We start from the raw sequence: 23,366 nt of genomic DNA, 5'->3' as shown, positions 1-23,366 counted from the left end.
AATCACATGAGTTTATGCGCACAGCCCGAACAACATGAATCTCCACATGCACAAAATGCTGGAGGACCTCAGCGAGTCAGACAGCATCTATGGAAGGGAATAAACATTTGACCGTGACTAATCTCAGTGACTGACGCTCCCCGCAGTCTAGAAGCAAAGGTCTCTGTGCAGCCCTTCAGATTGTATTGGTGAGGGTAGGATAGGGCAGAGATTGATGGTGGGTGGGAGAGGTGGGGATAAATTGTGATAGCACAGACTAAGCGTTTATCAAACTAAGCAGTGGTATTCACAACCGCTTGCAGTGCTACATGGGAGGCCAGATGTGGTAATGATAGTTTTTGTTCCCCTTTGCTATTCCACTGCAAAATCCTTAACTCACAGCTGCAGTTATTTAATGGTGATTTTGTAGACAGAGGCTCTTTCTCGGTGGAGGTTATATTAGTCCTCTTTGGATTCAAGTTGCTCTATCCAAACCACTTCCATGTTCTCCGAGGTAAGATTTGATTTCTTGTCCTGTGCTTTATTTGAAAGAATAATTTGGCCTTGATTTGCACAAGAGATTCTGCAGATGCTGGGAATCCAGAAAAGCTAGCCAACGGCTGGAGGAGCTCAGCAGGTCAGGCAGTTCAAGTCCTAATGAACAGTCTCGGTCTGAAATGTCAACTCTTTATACCTTTCCATATGTACTGCCTGACTTACTGAGCTCCCCCAGCATTTTGTGGGGATCTATTTACTGCCTTTCATGACCTCAAAAATGTTCTGCCACTGATGGTTATGGTTACAATTTAGGAATGCAGCAATTAGCATTCACAAAGCTAGTTTCCATGTGCCATGATAAAATGAGGAGCCAAATGGCCTTTCTCTTTTTGAGTATAAACTTTAATGACTGCCCCCGCTGTTCCCGGGGTAGAGGTCCATACCAATCCAATCAGTTTTTCAGAATCGGTTGCATTATCACTGACGTAGGTCATGAAATTTATTGTTTCGTGGTGGTGGTGCAGTACATAAAATCTGTTGGGTTATAATAAAAAATTTGTGTTTTTTTAAAAATTAAATATGCAGTGCAAAACTACTGGGGTAGTGTGGAAGTTGCAGTAAGGGAAAGATTGCCTGGGGCAGTTCTAGTCAAGTGAGACTGCTGGAGACATTCCTGCTGAGGCAGTGTGTCCTCAATGAAATGAGACTTCCAAAGCAACACACACACAATGCTGAAGCAACTTAGCAGGTCGGGTCAGGCAGGAAAAGATTGAACAGTTGACAATTTGGGCTGAGAGCCTTCTCAGGACTAAACAAAGCATCCCTTCGTATAATAGAGTGTGTTGGAGACAGATGGAACCATACCCAACAAGTAGGGCTTTATTGAAATAGAATCAGATGCTTTTTAGGCATATATGATGAATAACCTCTTTTCAGGCTTCCAGCCAGGTATAGGTATTGATTTCAATGACAAATTACCATCTTCATCAGGAATGATGCCTGGGCATGTCTAGTCCGGTAGTATTTTATACCCCCCGTAGTCCATCCCTCCTAATTAGTTAGTTCTCATCCAATTGGGTTTCTGCTCTCCCACCTTGTTTACAAGGCTTTATTGATTTTGACTAACTACAAAAGTGTCATTGGCTTTCTGCTTGAAGTTTCAATGACTTTAACAGTTCTATTATCAATGGCGATTGACCTTGAGAGTAAGGGGTTCAAACACTACAATTTACAGTAAACAATATCCATAACTAATATGCCAATTCTGTACAAAAATAGCAGTTTTCTGTTCAGATTGGAGAACAGCAAGGGTGATGGGCCCATGTTGTTCTCCTTGTGCACATGTAAAATAGAAGGAATACTTGAGTTGTAAGAATACATGCGTTCTGGGTCCAGCTATTACGGGCGACAGCAGTTATTTCGACCATGTTCATGGGTTGGTTCATGGTTTCTTGTCCTTTCGGAAATCTATTGACATCCCAGCTAGCTCCAACCAGTGGAATGATCTGGTTTAAGCACTGCAGAGAACGGGTTAATTCCATAGGGATCTGTAGTACATTGTCTGTTGCAGGAGATATGGGGATAGTTCTGTTCCCCTGTTGGCATCTGGGGAATTTGAATTCAGTGAGTAAGCCCGGAATGGAATATCATGGTGGCTATGAATTTGCCATGTTTCTGTCTTGAAGCAAGGAAATCTGCTGCCTTAAGCAATCAAGCCAAGTGTCTCCAGATCTGCAGCACAGTGGATGATGTTCCTGGGGTGTCCGAAATGGCCCTTCACTTTCAGAACAGTTATGTCAAATCAATGCAACCATGAATGAAAATAGGTGGGACCAATCAGCCAATGGTACGTTTTTTATTTTTAAAAAAAAGAGCATAACAATAGATAACACCGGAGGAAATCGGTTCACGAGTGAGCTGCATTACATGAAAGCGACCTCTGCTGTCCTGCAGAGCTGCAGAGGCGAAAGGAGACATTGAACAACCAAATCACTTACTTGTGCCCACACTGCACTAGAACACATGGATCGCAGATCGACCACTAAGCCACCTGAGGGCCCACCAGTAAACAGCCCTTCAGGAGAGCATCATACTTATGTGAGCGCATTATTACTGGAGATCAAAAAGAAACAGCACAGTAGTGCATAATGCTGTTACAGTGCGACGGAGCTGAGTTCAGTTCCCATTCCTGTATGTAAGGAGTTTCTATGTTTTCCCCACCACCTGTAGGTTTCCTGTCACATTCCAAAGATGTATAGGTTAACAGGTTAAATGGGTGGAACTGGAACTGGGCTTGTGGACTGGAATGGCCTGTTTCTGTGCTGTATCTCTAAATTTTTAAAAGAATCATCAGAATATCTGCAATAGGTGTGTTTGATGTGGAATGGAACAGATCACCCGCTGTCTCGAGTTTATCCGTTATCTCTGCCCTGGGCCATGGTTTGTTGATAGTACAGTCTCCACTCGTTAAGGAACGAGCAGCAGTGATAAGAACAACAATGACATGTGCCCACTATCAGACCTGTTTAATTGAATATCACTTAGGGTACGTCCACACTACGCCGGATAATTTTGAAAACAAAGCTTTTTCTCTTCGTTTTGCCCTCCCGTCCACACTGAGCCGGTGTTTTCAGCCCCCGAAAACGGAGATTTTCGAAAACACTCTCCAGAGTGAATAAATCTGAAAACGCTTAATATCCTGCGTAGTGTGTACGGGGTAAACGGAGAGATTTTAAAACGCTGTCATGACAACACCACAACAACAATGCTTTTTTCTGCTTCTGCTTGGTACTGCACAAGCTGTTATAATGTGCAAGTCGGTGTGAACGGCGTGAGAGTTAAATTGTAGAGTGAGGTTTTTTGACTATTTAAAAACGCTGTCATGACGTGCCGGAACAGATGTTCGTTGTTTTCTTGAACGCCACCACCCACCTAACAATTTCAGAACAGACGGGCGAGACTGAAACCAGTTGACCCATAGCTTACTGAATAAATAAGTATACTCACTTCGCCCTGTTTTCTGTCCTTGCTTGTACTATTTATGCAAGTACTTCTCTGACAATAGATGTGTAACAGCCTAATGTAACATTGTATGGAAATACAAGATAACGGTGATGCAGACGTTTTATACGTTTAACAAGGTGCTTTATTAATGTAACAGAGTTAGTCAGATTTTCAGTGTTCGTCGTCAGCTGGGTTATACTGTCCGTGAACTCCCTGTCAGTTGCCTCCATACGCTCCAGTATTTGTTTTTTTGAAGTCTTAAGTCTTCCTGTGCGAAAGCCAAGAGCAATTCCTTTAAAGTTTTTCTACTCTGTAACTGGACAAACGTGCACGAAGTATATCATTTCCTCTTCGCTTGTTTTCTGTGTGTCCTGCGCATGCCCAGTAGGAGGAGATTTGCCCAAATATCCATCTAATGTGGACGGAGATATTTTGAAAAACGCTTAGTGTGGACGCCTGTCGTTTTTACTTGAAACCGGCGTTTTCAAAATTATCCGGCGTAGTGTGGACGTAGTCTAAGTCATAGAGCACAGAAACAAGCCTTTTGGCCCATCTAGTATTATGCTTCCTACTCCCGTCACCCTTAACCTGGAATGTAGCCCTTCATACCCCTCCCATCCATGTGTATATCTGAATTTCTCATAAGTGTTGACATCGAACCTGTATCCACCACTTTCACATTCTCACCACCCTCTGAGTGAGGAAGTTTTCCTTTATGTTCCCCTTAAACACTTCACCTTTCACCCTTGACCCATGACCTCTTGTCCCACCCAACCTCAGAGGGTAATTGCAAGCACACTTTATCCCATCTATACCCCTCATAATATTGTATACCTCCATAAAATCTGTCATCCTTCTGTGCTCCAAGGAACACTTGTAAGCTGTGGAAAATTTGTAATGTTAAAATGAAAGTTGTATTTCTAAAATTAGGAGTGAACATGCACATCAACTCTCAAACATCACCATATTGAAATATTTTAATGAAATGGACCCACCATATTTGCCCTGTTTTAACACCACTTGTATTCAGTAGCTGGATTTGCCAGGCTGAGAGATGTCAAAGGGGCTCTTGCAGATCCAAGCATTTTTACTTGGAAATTGAACCCATTGTGGATTCATTTCTTGCATGGCCAGGGAAAGGGCAACAGCAATAGTTGAGTGAAAACAGAAAACTACAAAAGATAGACAGGTGCAGCTAAAATTGAGAATTGGAGAATTTGGAGATTAAGATGAGTTTTATTTATCAAATGTATCTAGAAACGGTAAGATGCATTGCTTGCATTGAGGATGTGCTGGGGGCAGCCTGCAAGTGTCACCATACTTCATACATAGTATGTGCACAAATTGCTAACCCTCAGCTGTACATCTTTCAGAATTTGGGAGGAAACTGAAGGTAAACCAGGCGATCACAGGGACAAAGTACAAACTCCTTACAGACAGCGACTGGCATTGATCCCTGATTGGTAATTACTGATGTTGTAAAGTGATGGACTAACTGATACACTGTTTTGCAGTAGGATGACGTAGGTCTGTTATTGAACAAATATGAGAATTTATACTTTTCACCTCAAACAAAATCAAGTAAGGAGATTTTTTAATGACTGGGTGACTAAAACTTTGATCAAAGAACTATACTTTTAGACAACTTTGAAGGAGGAGGGAGAGGAGTTATCAGGTGAGAGTTTCAGATCTTGTTTCCTTGGCACTGGTAGTGATTGAAATTCCAAGGATGAACAGAGGAGCAAAATTGAAGATCTGCAGATTGTGTGAAGCTCAATTAAACTTGTAGGACATGAAAGGATTTGTTGGCGTGAATGAGAAGTAAACAACATGAACCAATATATCTCAGCAAGTGTTGGCATGATGAGTTAACCAGATCAGTTGGCACAAGTTAGAAGAATTAATAAGCTTCATTTCCATTATTTTTGTTTCTGTGTTCCAGCCCCCAAGCTGTTTTTTTTTGAGAGAAAGTGAGTGTGGGAAATAAGCAAAGGGAAGATGAGATAACAACTAGTAGCAGAGAGGAGCCTGTCAACCAACATGTGGCATATTCGCTGCTTTCCATATTGCCTTGGGTGGAATGTTAAGCTAAGTAATCTTTGTTCATGTCTTAACTCATCCCTGTGAATAATAACATATCTGTATAAAGAATGGGTGGCTCTCCATGGCCTTACAACACCCTAAATTTTCTTGCTACAACTGTGCACTTGTGTTTCATGTCAGGGATTAAAGCCAACAGTCAGTTTGCAACCCACTGATGGTGATAAGTAACCCTGAGTGCAAGTGTCTTACTAGGTCAGGTCCTGTAGCAAGGGTCCTGTGTTTATCACAGCCCACTCCTGCCACACTCCTGTCTCCCACCAAAAAAACATGACTACAGTCAGGCTAAAAATATTTCTCTTGTCTGCAATCTAACCACAAGATAAATACCAAATAGCTCGGAACACCCGGAGAATTGATGGAACGTCCAGTGACAGTGGATAAATTCTGGTACTATCCCTCTGGACTTTCCTAGTTGAGCAGAGGTTGCCAGTGCTTGTTTTGTATATTTAACCTGTGCTAATGAGGTTTGTACTTTTGTTGCCACAGGTAACCATGAAACAGACAACATGAACCAAATGTATGGCTTTGAAGGTGAGGTGAAGGCCAAGTATACGTCGCAGATGTTTGAGCTCTTCAGTGAGGTGTTCCAGTGGCTCCCTCTGGCACAGTGCATCAACAGTAAAGTTTTGGTGAGTACACAGTGGTCTGCTGCCCAACTTTGTTACTGTCTGACAGCAATTCGAACAAAATGCAGCCTGACCTGCTGAGTTCCTCTAGCATTTTGTGTGTGTTGCTCTAGGTTCCAACCTGTGCAGAATCTCTTGTGTTATTGTCTCAGTGACTTTCTACAGAAACAAAGTGCTGTTGCTGAAAATCTAAATTAATAGCTTGTAATTGCTCAGCAGGGCATTCAGTCTATGAAGAGGAAAAACTTATTAACGAGGTCTTTAACCTGACATATTAAATATGCTTCTTTCACCACAAAAGCTGCCTGATGCGCTGAGCATTTTTTGACACAATTTTCTTGTACTGGTTGCGTGTTCCCAGCTGGATTCACCAGCGCTATTTCTCAGTGACAGATCATAGAAATCCAGCGTTTAGAATCTAAACCACCCCCCACCCCCCCATTTCTACAGTCTTTTCACATTCGAGTTCAGGGTAAAGTTATTTTCCATGTCACAATATACTACATTGTGATTCAATTTCTTGCAGGGATTCACAGGAAAATAAAGAAATACAATAGAATCAATGAAAAACTCTACGTAACAAAAACTTACAAATAACCAATGTGCAAAAGAAGACAAATCGTGCAACTAATAAATAAAATGAAAATGTAAATTTAAGTTTAAAAAAACTGAGAACAGCAGTTGTCGGGTCCTTGACAGTGAGTCCACAGTTTGGGAAAGCAGTTCGGTGTTGAGGTGAGTAATTATCCATGTTGGTTCAGCAGCCTGATGGTTGAAGGGTAATTGCCCTTCCTGAACCTGGTGGTGTGGGACCTGCTGCCCGATGGTAGTGGTGTAAGTGCTATTGACTTCTACTGTGATACAACAGAAAATCTGTGTACAACAGGCTCCCTCTGGCATTCGCCCACTCTCATACTTTCCTCCAATCACTAACCATTTCTGCTTGGGTGGGGGTGGAGAGATGATACTGTCTGTCCACTTGTTCTGTGCAACCTCCCTCTGCAACTGGAGCCTCAACTTCCTAACTAGAAGATCAAAATCTTTGCTGATTAGAAATAACATCTCCACCTCGCTGAAAATCAACATTAGCACACCTCAGGGATGTGTGCTTAGCCCACTGCTCTCTATACCCAATAAAGTATGCCTAGTGTTACGTACCCCGTAACTGGGTTGCCAAACCAGCAGAAATGGACCACTTAGTTGGAGTCTGGATTACTGGAACTAAGAAAGTTTTATTAAAGAAATAAGTAACACAGTACTCTAATAGTAAGGATATAAATGCAACAGGTTAGCAATGAATAAACACACGTACACAGAACTAGGATAATAGGATCAATCAAGCTCTATCGCAGTCTAGGGGTAAAATGATCAGTCACAAGTGACACAGAGTTCAGTTTAGTTCAGTTCGCAGTAATCGCCGTTGTGCCGTTGGGGGGAGAGAGAGAGAACGAATGAATATGCAAATGGGATTCCAAACAGACCTTCGATATCCCTCGCAGTTAGCTTTCGGGCGAGCCCTTTGTAATGTCTTCTGAGGTCACCGACTGTGACCCCTCCGTTCCAGATACGATCGTTCTTCTGCGGTGAACCCGGCACCCAGGCAAGGGCGGACACACACACACTGGGTTCCCGCCCGACCGTATCTTTCCACCCTGTGCGTCTATGGCTGGTCCCGCGACCAGACCTCCAAAACTCCCACCGACTTGTGCAGGCACACCGCTTCCAGGGTGTCATGTGTTGCCTTAGCGAACCTGTTCCTTTTATCCCCCTGCTGGGGTATCGCCTGTCCATCAAACTTCAAACAGTTCAAAGCAACCGGTCTCTGACGATACTCGGAACTGTGTCTCCTTTCGGTAATCTCTCTCGTCTCTCTCTTATTAGCATTTTGAATGTTCCCCCATTGTCCTCTTATCGGCATCAATCTTCTGATAACTGGTTCTTTTGTCACACCCCTATCCTTCAAAGGATTTTTACCGGGGTAACAATTATAGGCATGAATACGTTATTAAATACACACAAATATACATGTTCATCAGGCTATTTGGCTAATACAGAGAATTTTAAGTTGTCAACACCTTGACAGACAGTCAGCAATCACACTTTCCGTTCCTTTTATATGTGTAATTTTTATATCAAATTCCTGTAGCACCAGACTCCAACTTAGCAATCTTTTGTTTTTATCTTCATAGTGGCCAAAAACACTAATGGGTTGTGGTCAGTGTAAATTATCAGTGGTTTCCGTGCTGGGCAAATATAAACCTCAAAATGTTGTAATGCTAGTATTGTTACGTACCCCGTAACTGGGTTGCCAAACCAGCAGAAATGGATCACTCAGTTGGAGTCTGGATTACTAGAACTAAGAAAGTTTTATTAAAGAAACAAGCAACACAGTAATCGAAAGGATAATAAATGCAACAGTTCAGCAATGTTAACCACACATGTGCACAGAATTAAGATAACAGCATCAATCAAGCTCTATCGTTGTCTAGGGGTAAATGACCAAATTTCAAAGTGATTTAAAGTTCAGTTCGCAGTAATCGTTGCCATGGCGATGGACAAGGTGGGGGAAGAGAGAGATAGAACAGGAACAACTGATCATTCAGAACACTGCTTCACTCACAGACCGGCGGGATGGCTCACAAGCAACTTTTTGGGCGGGTCCTTGGTGATGTCACCTGAGGTCACCGACTGTGACCCCTCCTCCAGATGCGGTCGATCCTCTGCAGTGAACCCGGCACCCAGGCAAGGGCGGACACACACCGGGTTCCCGCTGATCGTACCTTTCCACCCTGGTCGTTGTCTGGTACTTCTCACCCACTCGTGAGAGGCGCACCGCTTCCAGGGTCTCGTTACCTCGGGTGGCGTGTGTGTCTGTCTTAGCGAACCTGTCCCTTTTTATCCCCCTGCTGGGGTATCGCCTGTCCATCACTTCAAACAGTTCAGGGTTCAAAGGGGGAGCCGCTCCAGACAGCTCTCTCTCTCCCACGTCCCTTCATTACACATCTCCAGACGCTGCTCCATTGTTCCTTATCTCTCCTTCCCCTGAGGGCAGGTGGCAGACCAACTGCTGATGCCACTGATGCTAGCCCAGGCCAGCAAACATCTTAATTTTATGTGTATTCTCGTAACACTTCCCCCCTTTAAGGATTTTTACCGGGAGGTAAAAATTACAAACATGACTACATTATTTGATACATAGACAATATACATCTTTATCAGCTATTTGGCTAACACAGCGAGTTTGAAGCTGTCAACACCTTGACAGACAGTCATCACATTTTCTGTTCCTTTTACACGTGTTATTAATAATCCCTTAGACCAGGCTCCAACTCAGCAAACTTCATAGTGGCCAAAAACACTGATGAATTGCGACCAATGTAATCTCTCATTTGGTTTTGTCCCAGACCACAACAACAAGGGTCGTCCCATTCCGACTCAATTTTCTCTCGCAAGGGCTTAATAGGAGGGGGACGGGTATTGACCGCAGAGTTATTGCAAAACTTCCTGCAGTACCCCACCATCTTCAAGAGCCTTCTGAGGGCCCTCTTGTCTGTCGGGGTTGGGAGGTCAGCGATAGCCTGCACTGTAGCTTGCATCACTGCCAGCTGCCCCTGTGTCACCACAATTCCCAGGTAAGTGACCCTCGTGTGGCCGAATTCATTTTTTTCAAGGTTCACTATCAAACTGGCTTCAGACAGCCGTATTAAATTGCCAATACACACCTCTGTGTTCATCAGCCCTTTAGTCACTGAATTACTCAAAAAAAAAATATGGGTGTTGTTTACTTGGCTGCCCTATTGTAACCACAATCACCCAACGTCCCAGTTCTTTGCATTTCCTCGGGACAATCAAACACATGGGTGCGAGTCGTTTAATTACTCCTTCTAAAGATTCGCTTTGTTCGGGGATTAAGGGAGAGACCTTATCAGTAGACCTGGCCAAAACAATAGCCTTCTCCCATCTGACCGATCCCATCCTAATCTTTTCAAAATGGTTTTTTCTCTTATCAGGGGGCCCCTAGCTTCATTGATTTCCACGCTAAGACCGACTAGGTTTGTTAGCATATCAAAAGCCGGTGACCGTCTCAGTTCGCGTCGGTCATGATCAATAACATTTTTCCCCTTGGGCAGCAGGTAAATCTCTTTCATGATTCCACCAACTGTTTCCTCCAGCACCGCAAGATGTCCACCGGGGGGTACCTCGTGGGCCATGTTAAAAACCTCATCCCCATAACTCTTTTGCACCACCCCCCATTCCTCATCTGCGGGTACTGTACTTGATTTCCCTTTCTTCCTTAGCACTTCCTCCTCCGCACAATAGCTTGTCAAGGCTGTGTCAGAGAGAGCGGTCTCTGCCAAAACCATCAGCCCCTCGTTTCGCTCCTGCGTCTGCACAAATTCTTTCCCGGCTACTGCTACGTCCGTCCCAGCTCCCTCACTACCTCTTATCTCACTACACCCTGTCTCATACAAGGTTGGCAGAAACGTTTCAGCCAAATTCACCATCGCGGGCTCGCGATGAACCCGCGAGTCCATGGGCGGGGCCTCAATGCTGGCAGGCTGACCCGTCAATCTCACGACTGGGAACACAATTCCTCCGGCGATGTCATTACCGAGCAAGACTTCCACGTCTTTCATCGGTAATTCGGACCTCACCCCGATCGTGACTAGTCCAGAGACCAGGTCGCTCTGTAAGTGTATCTGGTGCAAAGGGACTGACTCTGTCCCTTCCCCAACACCTTTGACCTCTACCTCCCCAGTCTGGGTCTCTGAGCTAAACTCTAATACACTCTTCAGTATTAGTGACTGACACGCTCCCGTGTCTCTCCAGATCCGCACTGGAACTGGTTTTAACCTCTCCTTCACTGACACCAGTCCGGCCGAGATAAACCTCTCGCGCCCTTCCTGGACTTTTTCAGACCTGTCCTTCCCTAGCGGTTCGCTTAACAGCTCGATACAGCCATTCCAAATTTCCGCTTTTCCTTTCCCCATCTCCGTCCTTGGGGCAAAGCACCTGGACGCAAAGTGTCCGACTTTCCCACAATTATAACAGACGACCCCAGGAGACTTCCTACCAGACTGCTCCCAGTCTACCTTATCCTTTTCACTAGTCCCCAGCTTACTTTCTGACTTTTCCGGCGGACTCTCCCCTCCGTCCTGACTACCCTTCTGGTAGCCTTTACTCGGGGCAAACTTCATTTTATGCGTCAACGCATACTCATCCGCTAACTTAGCAGTTGCGGCTAACGTGGCTGCCTCTTTCTTATCAAGGTAGGGTCTCATACCCTCAGGGACACAACCTTTAAACTGCTCAATCAGAATCAGCTGCAGCAGTCTGTCATAATCCCCCTCTACCCCTTTCGAGGCGCACCAACGCTCACAATATGTTTGCATCTCACGAGCAAATTCCAAATACGTGCGGTCCCACTGCTTCCTCGCATTCCGGAACCTCTGCCGGTATGCCTCCGGGACCAACTCATAAATCCTGAGGATGGCCTCTTTCACCACCTCATACCTCTGGGCATCTTCCGCGGACAAAGCGGAGGAGTAAGCTTCTTGGGCCTTCCCTTTCAGTACACTCTGAAGTAAAACAACCCACTTATCCCTCGGCCAGTCCTGACTTATAGCCACTTTTTCGAAGTGGAGGAAGTACCGATCCACGTCAGTATCATCAAATGGGGGAACCAGCCTAACCTCCTGGGTCGCCCGGAACCCTCCACCTTGGTTCGGCACGAGCCCCTGCTCGGCCCTTATCCTTAACTTTTCCAGCTCAAATTCCCTTTCCCTCTGTTTCTCCTCTCTCTCCAACTGTCTGTCCCTCTCTCTCTCTTCTCTCTCCAACTGTCTCTCTCTCTCTTTCCTTTCCATCTCTTTCTCTTTCTCCCGCCTTTCTAACTCTCTCTCCTGCCTTTCTAACTGCTTCTCTTCGTGTTCTAACTGCCGTACCCGGAACTCGTGCTCGAGTCTCAGTTTTTCAAGCTGTACCTGTACCGCGTCTCCAGCAGGTTTTTCAATAGACACCACCCCCAGCTCACCTTGGGGAAACACACCTTTAGATACATAGTGCTCTACAATAGCTCTGTGTATCTCCTCTCTCCTCATGTCGACTTCACCTTAGCAAGATTCAACCGTTTTGCCACAGCTATCAATTCCGATTTCCTGGCATCCTCTAATGCCTCCAAGGTCGGCGCCTTTATAAATTCCTCAACCTCCATTTCTGCTGTTTGTCTTTTCTTTCTTTCGGGAATTTTAACCCAATCAATTTACTCCGTCCCAAATTTAGCGTTCAAAATCGCGGACGAGAACCCCACTTATGTTACGTACCCCGTAACTGGGTTGCCAAACCAGCAGAAATGGATCACTCAGTTGGAGTCTGGATTACTAGAACTAAGAAAGTTTTATTAAAGAAACAAGCAACACAGTAATCAAAAGGATAATAAATGCAACAGTTCAGCAATGTTAACCACACATGTGCACAGAATTAAGATAACAGCATCAATCAAGCTCTATCGTTGTCTAGGGGTAAATGACCAAATTTCAAAGTGATTCAAAGTTCAGTTCGCAGTAATCGTTGCCATGGCGATGGACAAGGTGGGGGAAGAGAGAGATAGAACAGGAACAACTGATCATTCAGAACACTGCTTCACTCACAGACCGGCGGGATGGCTCACAAGCAACTTTTTGGGCGGGTCCTTGGTGATGTCACCTGAGGTCACTGACTGTGACCCCTCCTCCAGATGCGGTCGATCCTCTGCAGTGAACCCGGCACCCAGGCAAGGGCGGACACACACCGGGTTCCCGCTGATCGTACCTTTCCACCCTGGTCGTTGTCTGGTACTTCTCACCCACTCGTGAGAGGCGCACCGCTTCCAGGGTCTCGTTACCTCGGGTGGCGTGTGTGTCTGTCTTAGCGAACCTGTCCCTTTTTATCCCCCTGCTGGGGTATCGCCTGTCCATCACTTCAAACAGTTCAGGGTTCAAAGGGGGAGCCGCTCCAGACAGCTCTCTCTCTCCCACGTCCCTTCATTACACATCTCCAGACGCTGCTCCATTGTTCCTTATCTCTCCTTCCCCTGAGGGCAGGTGGCAGACCAACTGCTGATGCCACTGATGCTAGCCCAGGCCAGCAAACATCTTAATTTTATGTGTATTCTCATAACAGTATGATGACCAGTAACTCTTTTTCCACAGTGGAATAATTTCTCTGATGGATATTAAATTTCTTAGAAAAGTAAGTGACTGGGTGCTCAACCCCCTCTTTGTCTGTCTGCAACAGCACCGCCCCGGCAGCTTTGTCGCTAGCATCTGTTGCTAGGGAGAAGGTTTTGAAAAATCAGGCGCATTTAGCACAGGATGGTGACACAGAATCGCCTTCAGACTCTCGAAGGCTTGTTGACAAAGGTCGTTCCACACAAACTTCGCATTCTTTGGCAAAAGCTTAGTGAGAGGGGGGGTAATATCTGCAAAGTTTTTGCAAAACTTCCTATATTACCCCACCATCCCCAAGAACCTTCTCAGGGCTCTCTTGTCTTTCGGGGTGGGGACCTCCGAGATAGCCTGCATCGGAGCCAGCTGCCCCTGTCTTACCACAAATCCCAGATAAGTGACCTTCGCGTGGCCGAATTCACTTTTTGCAAGATTCACTGTCAGGTTGGCTTCGGACAGCCATTTAAACAGCTCCTCTACCGCCATAATGTGCTCCTCCCACGTGTCACTCCAGACCACTACATCGCCAATATACACTTCTGTGTTCTTTAGCCCGTTTGTCACTGAATTAATCATCTTATAGGGGTGTTGCTCACTAGGCTGACCTGATGTGACAACAACTCTGTGTCCCAGCTCTTTGCATCGCCTCGGGACATCTGGACCTACGCGTGCGTGCCGTTTAATTAGCTCTCTTAGCGGGTTGCTTTGTTCAGGGATTAAGGGAGAGAACTCATCTGCAAAGTTGGTCAACACAATAGAGTTCTCCCATCTGGTCAGCACCATACTTACCTTTTCAAAATGGGTTTTCCCCTTATTAGGTGGCACCCTAGCCTCATTAGTTTTCATGATATCACCAGCTAGATCTGTTTTCTGATCGTATTGAGCTTTTAACATGTTAATATCCTCCAACTGTGTTAACTCACGTCTGCAATAGTCCTTCCTCCTGTGCTGCCAGTAAAACTCTTTCATGATTCCGCCGACTGTTTTTCTCCCCCCAAAATGTCCACCGAGGGGTATCTTGTGGGCCAGGTTAAAAATCTCATCCCCATAAATTTTTGGCACCATCCCCCATTCCTCATCTGCAGGCACGGTACTTGGTCTCCCTTTCTTCCTTAGCACTCCCTCCTCCACACAATAGCCTACTGGCTCCCTTTTTAATTCTGCTTCAGAGAGAGCTGTCTCCGCCAAAACCATTAGCTCCTCGTCTCGCTCCTGTGTCTGTACAAAGTCCTTCCTTGCTAATGCTAAGTCTGCCTCAGCTCCCTCACTTCCTCCTGTTTCACTACGCTCCTTCTTTTCACTTTTTACCTCCCCCTGGTACAAGGCTGGTAGAAACGTCTCAGCTAAATTTACTTCGGCAGCCTTTCTGGACACACGCCAAGTCACTGTGCAAACGGGGTAAACCTGTGAGTCCATGGGCGGGGCCTCAATGCTGGCAGGCTGACTTGTCAATCTCACTGCTGGGTACACCTCCCCACCGGCGAGGTCATTACCGAGTAAGACTTCCACGCCTTTCATCGGTAGTTCGGGCCTCACCCCGATCGTGACTGGTCCAGAGACCAAGTCGCTTTTTAGGTGTATCTGGTGCAGAGGTACTGCCTCAGTCCCTCTCCCAATGCCTTATATGACCCTGACTTTCCCAGTCTCGGTCTCTGAACTAAAGTCTAACACACTCTTTAATATCAATGACTGACATGCTCCCGTGTCTCTCCAGATCCGTACCTGGAACTGGGTTTAACCCCTCCTTCACCGACACCAATTCGGCCGAGATAAACTTCTCGCGCCCTTCCTGAACTTTGCTAGCTCTCTTCTCTCCTAGCGGTTTGCTTACCAGCTCAATACAGCCAGTCGGAACCGCCGCCTTTCGCTTTCCTGTCTCCTCCTTTGGGGCAAAGCACCTGGATGCAAAGTGTCCGACTTTCCTACAATTATAACAGACGACCCCAGGAGACTTCCTACCAAACTGCTCCCGGTCTACCTTATCCTTCTCACTAGTCCCCGGCTTACTTACTGACTTTCCTGGTGGACTCTCCCCGCCGTCCTGACTACCCTTCTGGTAGCCTTTACTCGGGGCAAACTTCGTTTTATGTGTCTACGCGTATTCATCCGCTAACTTAGCAGTTGCGGCTAAAGTGTCTGCCTCTTTCTCATCTAGGTAGGGTCTCATACCGTCAGAGACACAACCTTTAAACTGCTGAATCAGGATCAGCTGTAGCAGTCTGTCATAATCCCCATTTGCCCCCTTCGAGGCGCACCAACGCTCACAATATGTCTGCATCTCACGGGCAAACTCTAAATACGTGCGGTCCCACTGCTTCCTTGCATTCCGGAACCTCTGCTGGTATGCCTCCAGGACCAACTCATAAATCCTGAGGATGGCCTCTTTCACCACCTCGTACCTCTGGGCATCTTCTGCGGACAAAGCCGAGTAAGCTTGTTGGGCTTTTCCTTTAAGTACACTCTGAGGCGAAACAGCCCACTCATCCCTCGGTCAGTCCTGACTTACTGCAACTTTTTCGAAATGGAGAAAGTACCGATCCATATCGGTATCGTCAAATTGGGAAACCTGCCTAACCTCCTGGGTCGCCCTGAACCCTCTACCTTGGTTGGGCATGGGCCCCTGCTCTGCCCTTATCTTTAACCTCTCCAGCTCAAATTCCCTTTCCCTCTGTTTCTCTTCTCGCTCCAACTGTTTGTCCCTCTCTTCTCGCTCCAAATACCTCTCTCTCTCTTGCCGTTCTAACTCTCTTTTTTTTTAATCAATTTTATTTTTATTTGGATAAGGAATTCACAAATATCATGTACTTTTTTCACACATATAACCTTTTCCATTTTTTTATATGTATAAAACTATAATTATTTATACATTCTTAAGTACACATTGAGATGATATAGAAGCAAATTAGACACTTAAATAGATAATTATGTACTGTGGTAATTCTAATCTATTAGGCTAAGTAATGGTATTAGTTGTTAAGAAAAATGGTAATAGTTTCCATATAACTCTTCTGGACCATTTCCACTGGTCCAAAATGTTGTATATAGGCCTATGTAATAACCATTGTAGGTGTTTATATCCTAATTTGTTCATGCTTGCTCCTGCCCGCAGACATAATTATCCAATCCCTATGTATTTATTTACTTAATTTTTTCATTTTTTATCCCTTTCCCAAATCTTTCCCTTTACTTGTGTTAATTCTCTGTTTTCCAAAAGAAAACAAAAAAAAAAGACATTTAGACTGGGGTGCTTACGTTAACAATATTACTGTGTTGATGAGAAGAGCAGTATAAATCATTAGGAGAGTCATCTAAAGTCTGCTCGCATTGGGGTTATATATTCAATCCATTTATTCCAGATTTGATAAAATTTTTCTTTTTGAATTCTCAGAGAGTAAGTCAACTTTTCCATTTTAAATATTTCCAAGATAATTTCGTGCCAATCTTCTAATGTAGGTGATACTGGATTTAGCCACTTTCTAGTGATTGATTTCTTACTTGCCGCTAAGAGGGTCTGCAGCAACTTTATATCTTCCTTCTGTTCAAGAAACAATACATGCCCCAAATAGAGCGTCTCAAAGTTCAGAGGTATCTGGGACCTAAGTACCTTAACTAATGTTCTATGAATACCTTCCCAGTATAGACTTAATTTAGGGCAATCCCAGAAAATATGAAAATGATTTGCCTCCTTGGAGCCGCACCTTCTCCAACACGTCACGTTTGTATCTTTATATTTTTCCTGATATGGGGTCTTGAAGTATCTTATAATGTTTTTCCAACAATGTTCTCTCCAAGTCAAAGAATTAGTCGAGGACCATTGAAAGCTGCAGATTTTCCCCCAAGCCTCCTCTGAAAGTACCAACCCCGCTTCTTTCTCCCACTTCTCTTTAATATACAGTGTATTTACATTTTTAGCATGGGAGAGTGCATTATATAATCGAGAAACTGATTTGCTGGGTATTGAACTGCAAGCCGAATTCAGAATCTTGAAAAATTCTAATTCTACTGTTGATAGGTCTGTATATCTACAACTCTGGTTAACATAGTTTCGTACTTGAAGGTACCTAAAAAAAAAAGTCATTGTGTTCTAGGCCATGTTTGTCCTGCAGGATTTGGAAACTTTGTAATACTCTTTTATCTATAAATGAGAGGTAGGTTGTAAGACCTTTCTTTATCCATAGCTCAAATCTTTTATCTCCTCTGTTGGGAAGGAATTCGGTATCATATGCACACCATCTAAAGAGTTTTCACATGTTATTAATTCCACATGAATTAACCACCTTCTGCCATACATTTAATGTAAGATTTATCCAACTGTTTTTAAATTTTTCCAACTGGGCCATCAATCCTTTGACAGCTATTGAGGCCTGCAGAGGAAAACTGTCAACTAATCCAAATTCTATTTCCTTCCATCTAGCCTTATATTCCCTATTACACCAATATAACAGAGGGGTTATCTGTGAGGCATAAAAATAATTTCTCAGGCAAGGAAGAACCATACCTCCTCCTTCCTTCCCTAACTGTAAGGTGTTATGTCGAATTCTAGGTTTCTTTCCTTGCCAAATGAAGCGGGAAATCCATTTGTCCCATTCCCTGAATTGATTATCATCCACCTCCACCGGTAGAGTACAGAAAAGATACAATAACCGAGGAAGAATATTCATTTTTATAGTATTTATCCTTGAATTTAAACTTAAAAAGGGGATAAGATTCCATCTATGCATATCTGCTTTTATCTCTGAGATTAATTGCCCATAATTTACCTGTGACAGTGTTGAAAGATCCTTCGGCAGGGTTATTCCTAAATATTTTAATGATTTAGCTTCCCACTTAAGATCGTATGTATCCTGCAATTTTTTGGATGGTGTATAATTTTGGGACATAACCTGCGTTTTCTTCACATTTATTTTATAACTTGATATTTTCCCAAAGTCATTCAACAGTGTAAACAAATGATTTTTCTGGTTCACTCAGATAGACCAAAACATCATCTGCGAATAACGCTACTTTCTGTTCAATCCCTGCCACCTTGATACCTTTTACGATTTCGCTCTGTCTTATTAGTTGGGCAAGCGGTTCAATATATAGCGCAAAAAGGAGAGGAGAAATTGGGCATCCCTGTCTAGTGCCTCTCTCTAAGATGAAGAACTCTCTCTCTTCTCATTGTCATTCTAACTGTTTCTCTTCGCGTTCTAGCTGCCGTACCCGGAACTCGTGCTCGAGTCTCAATTTTTCAAGCTGCACCTGTACTGCGTCTCCACCAGGTTTTCCAATAGATATCACCTCCAGCTCCCCTTGGGGAAATACACCTTTAGACACATAATGCTCTACGATAGCTCTGTGTATCTCCTCTCTCCTCATTGTCGACTTCCCTTAACAAGATTCAACCGTTTGGCCACAGCTGCCAATTTCGCTTTCCAGGCATCCTCTAATGCCTCCAAGGTCAGCGCCTTTAGAAATTCCTCAATCTCCATTTCTGCTGTTTGCCTTTTCTTTCTTTTGGGAATTTTAACCCAATCAATTTACCCTGTCCCAAATTTAGCGTTCAAAATCACGGACGAGAACCCCACTTATGTTACGTACCCCGTAACTGGGTTGCCAAACCAGCAGAAATGGACCACTTAGTTGGAGTCTGGATTACTAGAACTAAGAAAGTTTTATTAAAGAAATAAGTAACACAGTACTCTAATAGTAAGGATATAAATGCAACAGGTTAGCAATGAATAAAAACACATGTACACAGAACTAGGATAATAGGATCAATCAAGCTCTATCGCAGTCTAGGGGTAAAATGATGAGTCAAAAGTGACACAGAATTCAGTTTAGTTCAGTTCGCAGTAATCGCCGTTGTGCCGTTGGGGGGAGAGAGAGAGAACGAATGAATATGCAAATGAGATTCCAAACAGACCTTCGATATTCCTCGCAGTTAGCTTTCGGGCGAGCCCTTTGTAATGTCTTCTGAGGTCACCGACTATGACCCCTCCGTTCCAGATACGATCGTTCTTCTGCGGTGAACCCGGCACCCAGGCAAGGGCGGACACACACACACCGGGTTCCCGCCCGACTGTATCTTTCCACCCTGTGCGTCTATGGCTGGTCCCGCGAACAGACCTCCAAAACTCCCACCGACTTGTGCAGGCACACCGCTTCCAGGGTGTCGTGTGTTGCCTTAGCGAACCTGTTCCTTTTATCCCCCTGCTGGGGTATCGCCTGTCCATCAAACTTCAAACAGTTCAAAGCAACCGGTCTCTGACGATACTCGGACTGTGTCTCCTTTCGGTAATCTCTCTCGTCTCTCTCTTATTAGCATTTTGAATGTTCCCCCATTGTCCTCTTATCGGCATCAATCTTCTGATAACTGATTCTTTTGTCACACTAGGCACAGCTCAAATGCCATCTATAAATTTGCTGATGATGCAACCACTGTTGGCAGAATTTCAGATGGTGACGGGAGGGCGTACAGGAGTGAGATATATCAGCTGGTTGAGTAGTGTCGCAGCAACAACCTTGCACTCAGCATCAGTAAGACCAAAGAACCTACTGTGGACTTCAGAAAGGGCAAGATGAGGGAACACAGGCCTGTACTCAGAGAGGGATCCAAAGTAGAAAGACTGTGCAATTTCAAGTTCCTGCGTGTCAGTATCTCTGAGGACCTAACCTGGGCCCAACATATCGATACAGCTATACAGAAGGCAAAACAGCGGCTATATTTCTGTTTGAGGAGATTTGGTATGTCCCCAAAAACACTGGAAGATTTCTACAGACGTACCATGGAGAGCATTCTAACTGGCTCCGTCACTGTTTGGGGGGGGCGGGGTGGGGATGCTACTGCACAGGATTGAAGTAAGCTGCAGAGAATTGTAAAATTTGTGAGCTCTGTAATGGGCACAAACCTTTGCAATACCCAGCGTGGTGCCTCAAAAAAGGTGGCATCCATCATGAAGGGCTCCCATCACTGAGGACATGCCCTCTTCTCATTGCTACCATCAGGAAGGAGGTACAGAAGCCTAATGGCGCACACTCAACAATTCGAGAACGGCTTCTTCCTCTCTGTCATCTGATTACTAAATGGACATTGAACCCGGGGATACTACATCACTACTTTCTTTTTTTGCAATAATATAATATAACTATTTCATAGCTTCTCTCTCGCTTGTGTATTGCATTATCTCTCTGGCTATCCATCCCATAGGATGATGGTGGTTCCTTTCAGTCAGTTAGTGGGGTTGACTCCACTCCTCAGAAAGGAACAGCGTGTGCATGAATGGATTTTAGGTAAATAGGGGATTGCACAGGTCCAGACCCACCCTCTCGACATCCCCTCCCGGATCCAGCGGCATAGTGGGGTCCAAGATGGCTGGGAGAAGTTCTGTTGCAGTGAATGGCCAGAGCAAGCTTCGATGCAAGGGATGCCCTTTCCGCGCTTCATGCCACGTGTTTGCTAGATGGCCGTTGACCCTACGAGAGGGTTCATCAGCCCTTTGACAGGTCGTGCTGCAGGGTGTCTAGCCACCCTCCTCACCAGGCAAGGCTGGTGGGGGAACTGGTTTAGTTGCCGACCACCCAACCATGCGACAGGTAGTACTGGGTTACATGGTACCAGTAGCACTCAGACGAGTGACCTGACCTGAATTGCATTATACCGCTGCTGCAAAGTTAACAAATTTCACCACGTACACCGGTGATGTTAAACCTGATTCTGATTCTATGCCTCTTATCTTGTACACCTCTATCATTACCTCTCATCATTCTTTACTTCAAAAGGAAAAGCCCAGGCTTGCTCAATCTATCCTCATAAGACATTTCTTTTGATCAGCTCTTTTTTTTTGCGTACCCACCAACTGCCTCCATCCCCAAATTCTCCTGCTTTTCTCCATACTAGGGACAGTTTTCAGTAGCTGCTTACGCTGTCATTGCATCTTGGGACATGGGAGAAATCCCGTGTTCCCAAGGGAATCTCCAGCTCCTGCGCTCCCTCTGAATGAGGAGAGCATGTCCGGATGATGACTGTTGGATACTGCCTGCTTGGGGCACAGCCCCTTGAGGATGAATGGGATCCTTGCTGAAGAAAGTGTACAGGGCTGTATCGTCTTCCAAAACTAACATCACTGGTGCAAGTCCATTCAGTTTTGCTCTGGGAATGTCAGCTTAGACTTTGCACTGTTGTGGAGTTTCTGGTCATTCTTCTTGATGCCCATCATTTTGGGATATATTACTTTTGCAGTCTGGGGCCTTGCTGACCCGTAGTCCAAGTGAATTTTCATGGGTGAAGCTGAACTATGAACTTTAACAGGCTTTCCAACAACCGCAGGGAACTGGGGTGGAAGGTCATGTGTGTTTTAAGGTGGGAGGGGAGTGGAATCAGGGATACTGGAGTTGAGACAAATTGTGTGTATAGATGTGGTGTTAAAGTTGTAGCAAGCTGAGGGTTAAGATAACATGTAGGGCAGGAATAGTTTACAGTCAGTGTGCAGACTAGCCCAGGTGAGAAAGGTCTTTCAAGAGCATAGCTTCCTTTTGCACAGCCAGGGACTGGTGTCATTTGCCATGCCAAGACCAGACCATAAGATGTGGGAGCAAAATTAGGCCATTTGGTCCATTGAGTCTGCTCCACCATTTCATCATGACTGATCCATTTTCCCTCCCTCTCAGTCCCACCCTCTTGGTTTCTCCCCATATCCCTTCATACCCTGACTAATCATGAATCTATCAACTTCTGTCTTAGATACAGTGGCATGCAAAAGTTTGGGCCCTTTTCCTTTTTATTTTGAGACTGTAAAAGATGGAAATAAAAAGTAATCTTAAAATATTAAAGAAATGTGTCATCTTTAACTTTATGCCTTTTGGAAATCAGTTCATCTTTTACTCAGCTAATCACAGTAACAGAAATTTTGACCGGGGTGCCCAAACTTTTGCATCCCACTGTGTACCCAATGACTTGGCCTCCACAGCTGCCTGATTCACCACTTATTCCACAGATTCACCACTCTCTGGCCAAAGAAATTCCTCCTAATTTTCGTTCTAAAAGAACGCTCCTCCATTCCAAGGCTGTGTCTTCATATCTTAGACTCCCTCCCCGCACCCCCCCCAACCATAGGAAACATCCTCTCCACATCCACACTATCAAGGCCTTTTAATGTTCGTTGGGTTTCAATGTGGTCACCCCTCATTCTGAATTCCAGTGAGTCGAGGTCCAGAGCTATCAAACACTCCTCATAAGACAAGCCTTTCAATCCCAGAATCATTTTCCTGAGCCTCCTTTGAATCCTCTCCAATGTCAGCATGTCCTTTCACAGATAAGGGGGCACAAAACTGCACACACTACTCCGTGAGGTTTCACCAGTCTTTTATAAAACCTCAACATTACAGCCTTGCTTTTATATTCTAGTCCTCTCAAAATGAACCTGACCATTGCATTTGTGTTCCTCAACACTGACTCAACCTGCACGAGGACTCCCAAGGCTCCACCTCAGGTTTTTAAATTTTCTGTCCGTTTACAAAATAGTGTACCCTTTTACTACTTCTATCATAGTGCATGACCATACGCTTCCAGACACTGTATTCTATCTGCTCTTTGTCTATTCTCCTAATAGGTCGGTCCTTCTGTAGCCTCTCTGCTTCCTCAAAGCTGTCTGCCTCTTCATCTATCTTTGTATCATCTGCAAACTTGGCCACAAAACCATCAATTCCATCATCTAAGCCTTTGACATATAATGTAAAAAGAATTGGTCCCAACACTCCACTGTGGAACACCACTATTCACCGCCAGTCAACCAGAAAAGGCTCCCTTTATTTCCACTCTGCCTTCTGCCAATCAGCCAATGGGTTTGTCCACGCTAGTATCTTTCCTGTATTCCATGGACGCTTAACTTGTTAAGCAGCCTCACGTGGCATCTTGTCACACGCCTTCTGAAAAACCAAGTACACAACATCAACCGGTTCTTCTTTGTCTATT

General features: G+C 44.7%; 1 protein-coding gene across 1 annotated transcript in view; it reads left to right on the top strand.

Moving 5' to 3' along the window:
- ppp5c (protein phosphatase 5, catalytic subunit) overlaps window positions 1-23,366 on the top strand; it is a 95,807-nt gene that overhangs the window by 54,174 nt on the left and 18,267 nt on the right. The window contains exons 7-8 of the mRNA XM_063060343.1: window positions 388-493; window positions 6,070-6,212. Of these exons, the coding sequence (XP_062916413.1) occupies window positions 388-493; window positions 6,070-6,212 (249 nt within the window). The remainder of the gene's footprint in view (window positions 1-387; window positions 494-6,069; window positions 6,213-23,366) is intronic.

The sequence above is a fragment of the Mobula hypostoma genome, chromosome 10, assembly GCF_963921235.1.
Source record: "Mobula hypostoma chromosome 10, sMobHyp1.1, whole genome shotgun sequence".
Classification (NCBI taxonomy): domain Eukaryota; kingdom Metazoa; phylum Chordata; class Chondrichthyes; order Myliobatiformes; family Myliobatidae; genus Mobula; species Mobula hypostoma.
The sequence above is the reverse complement of the archived record's forward strand: the minus strand, read 5'-3'. Positions and strand labels throughout refer to the sequence as shown.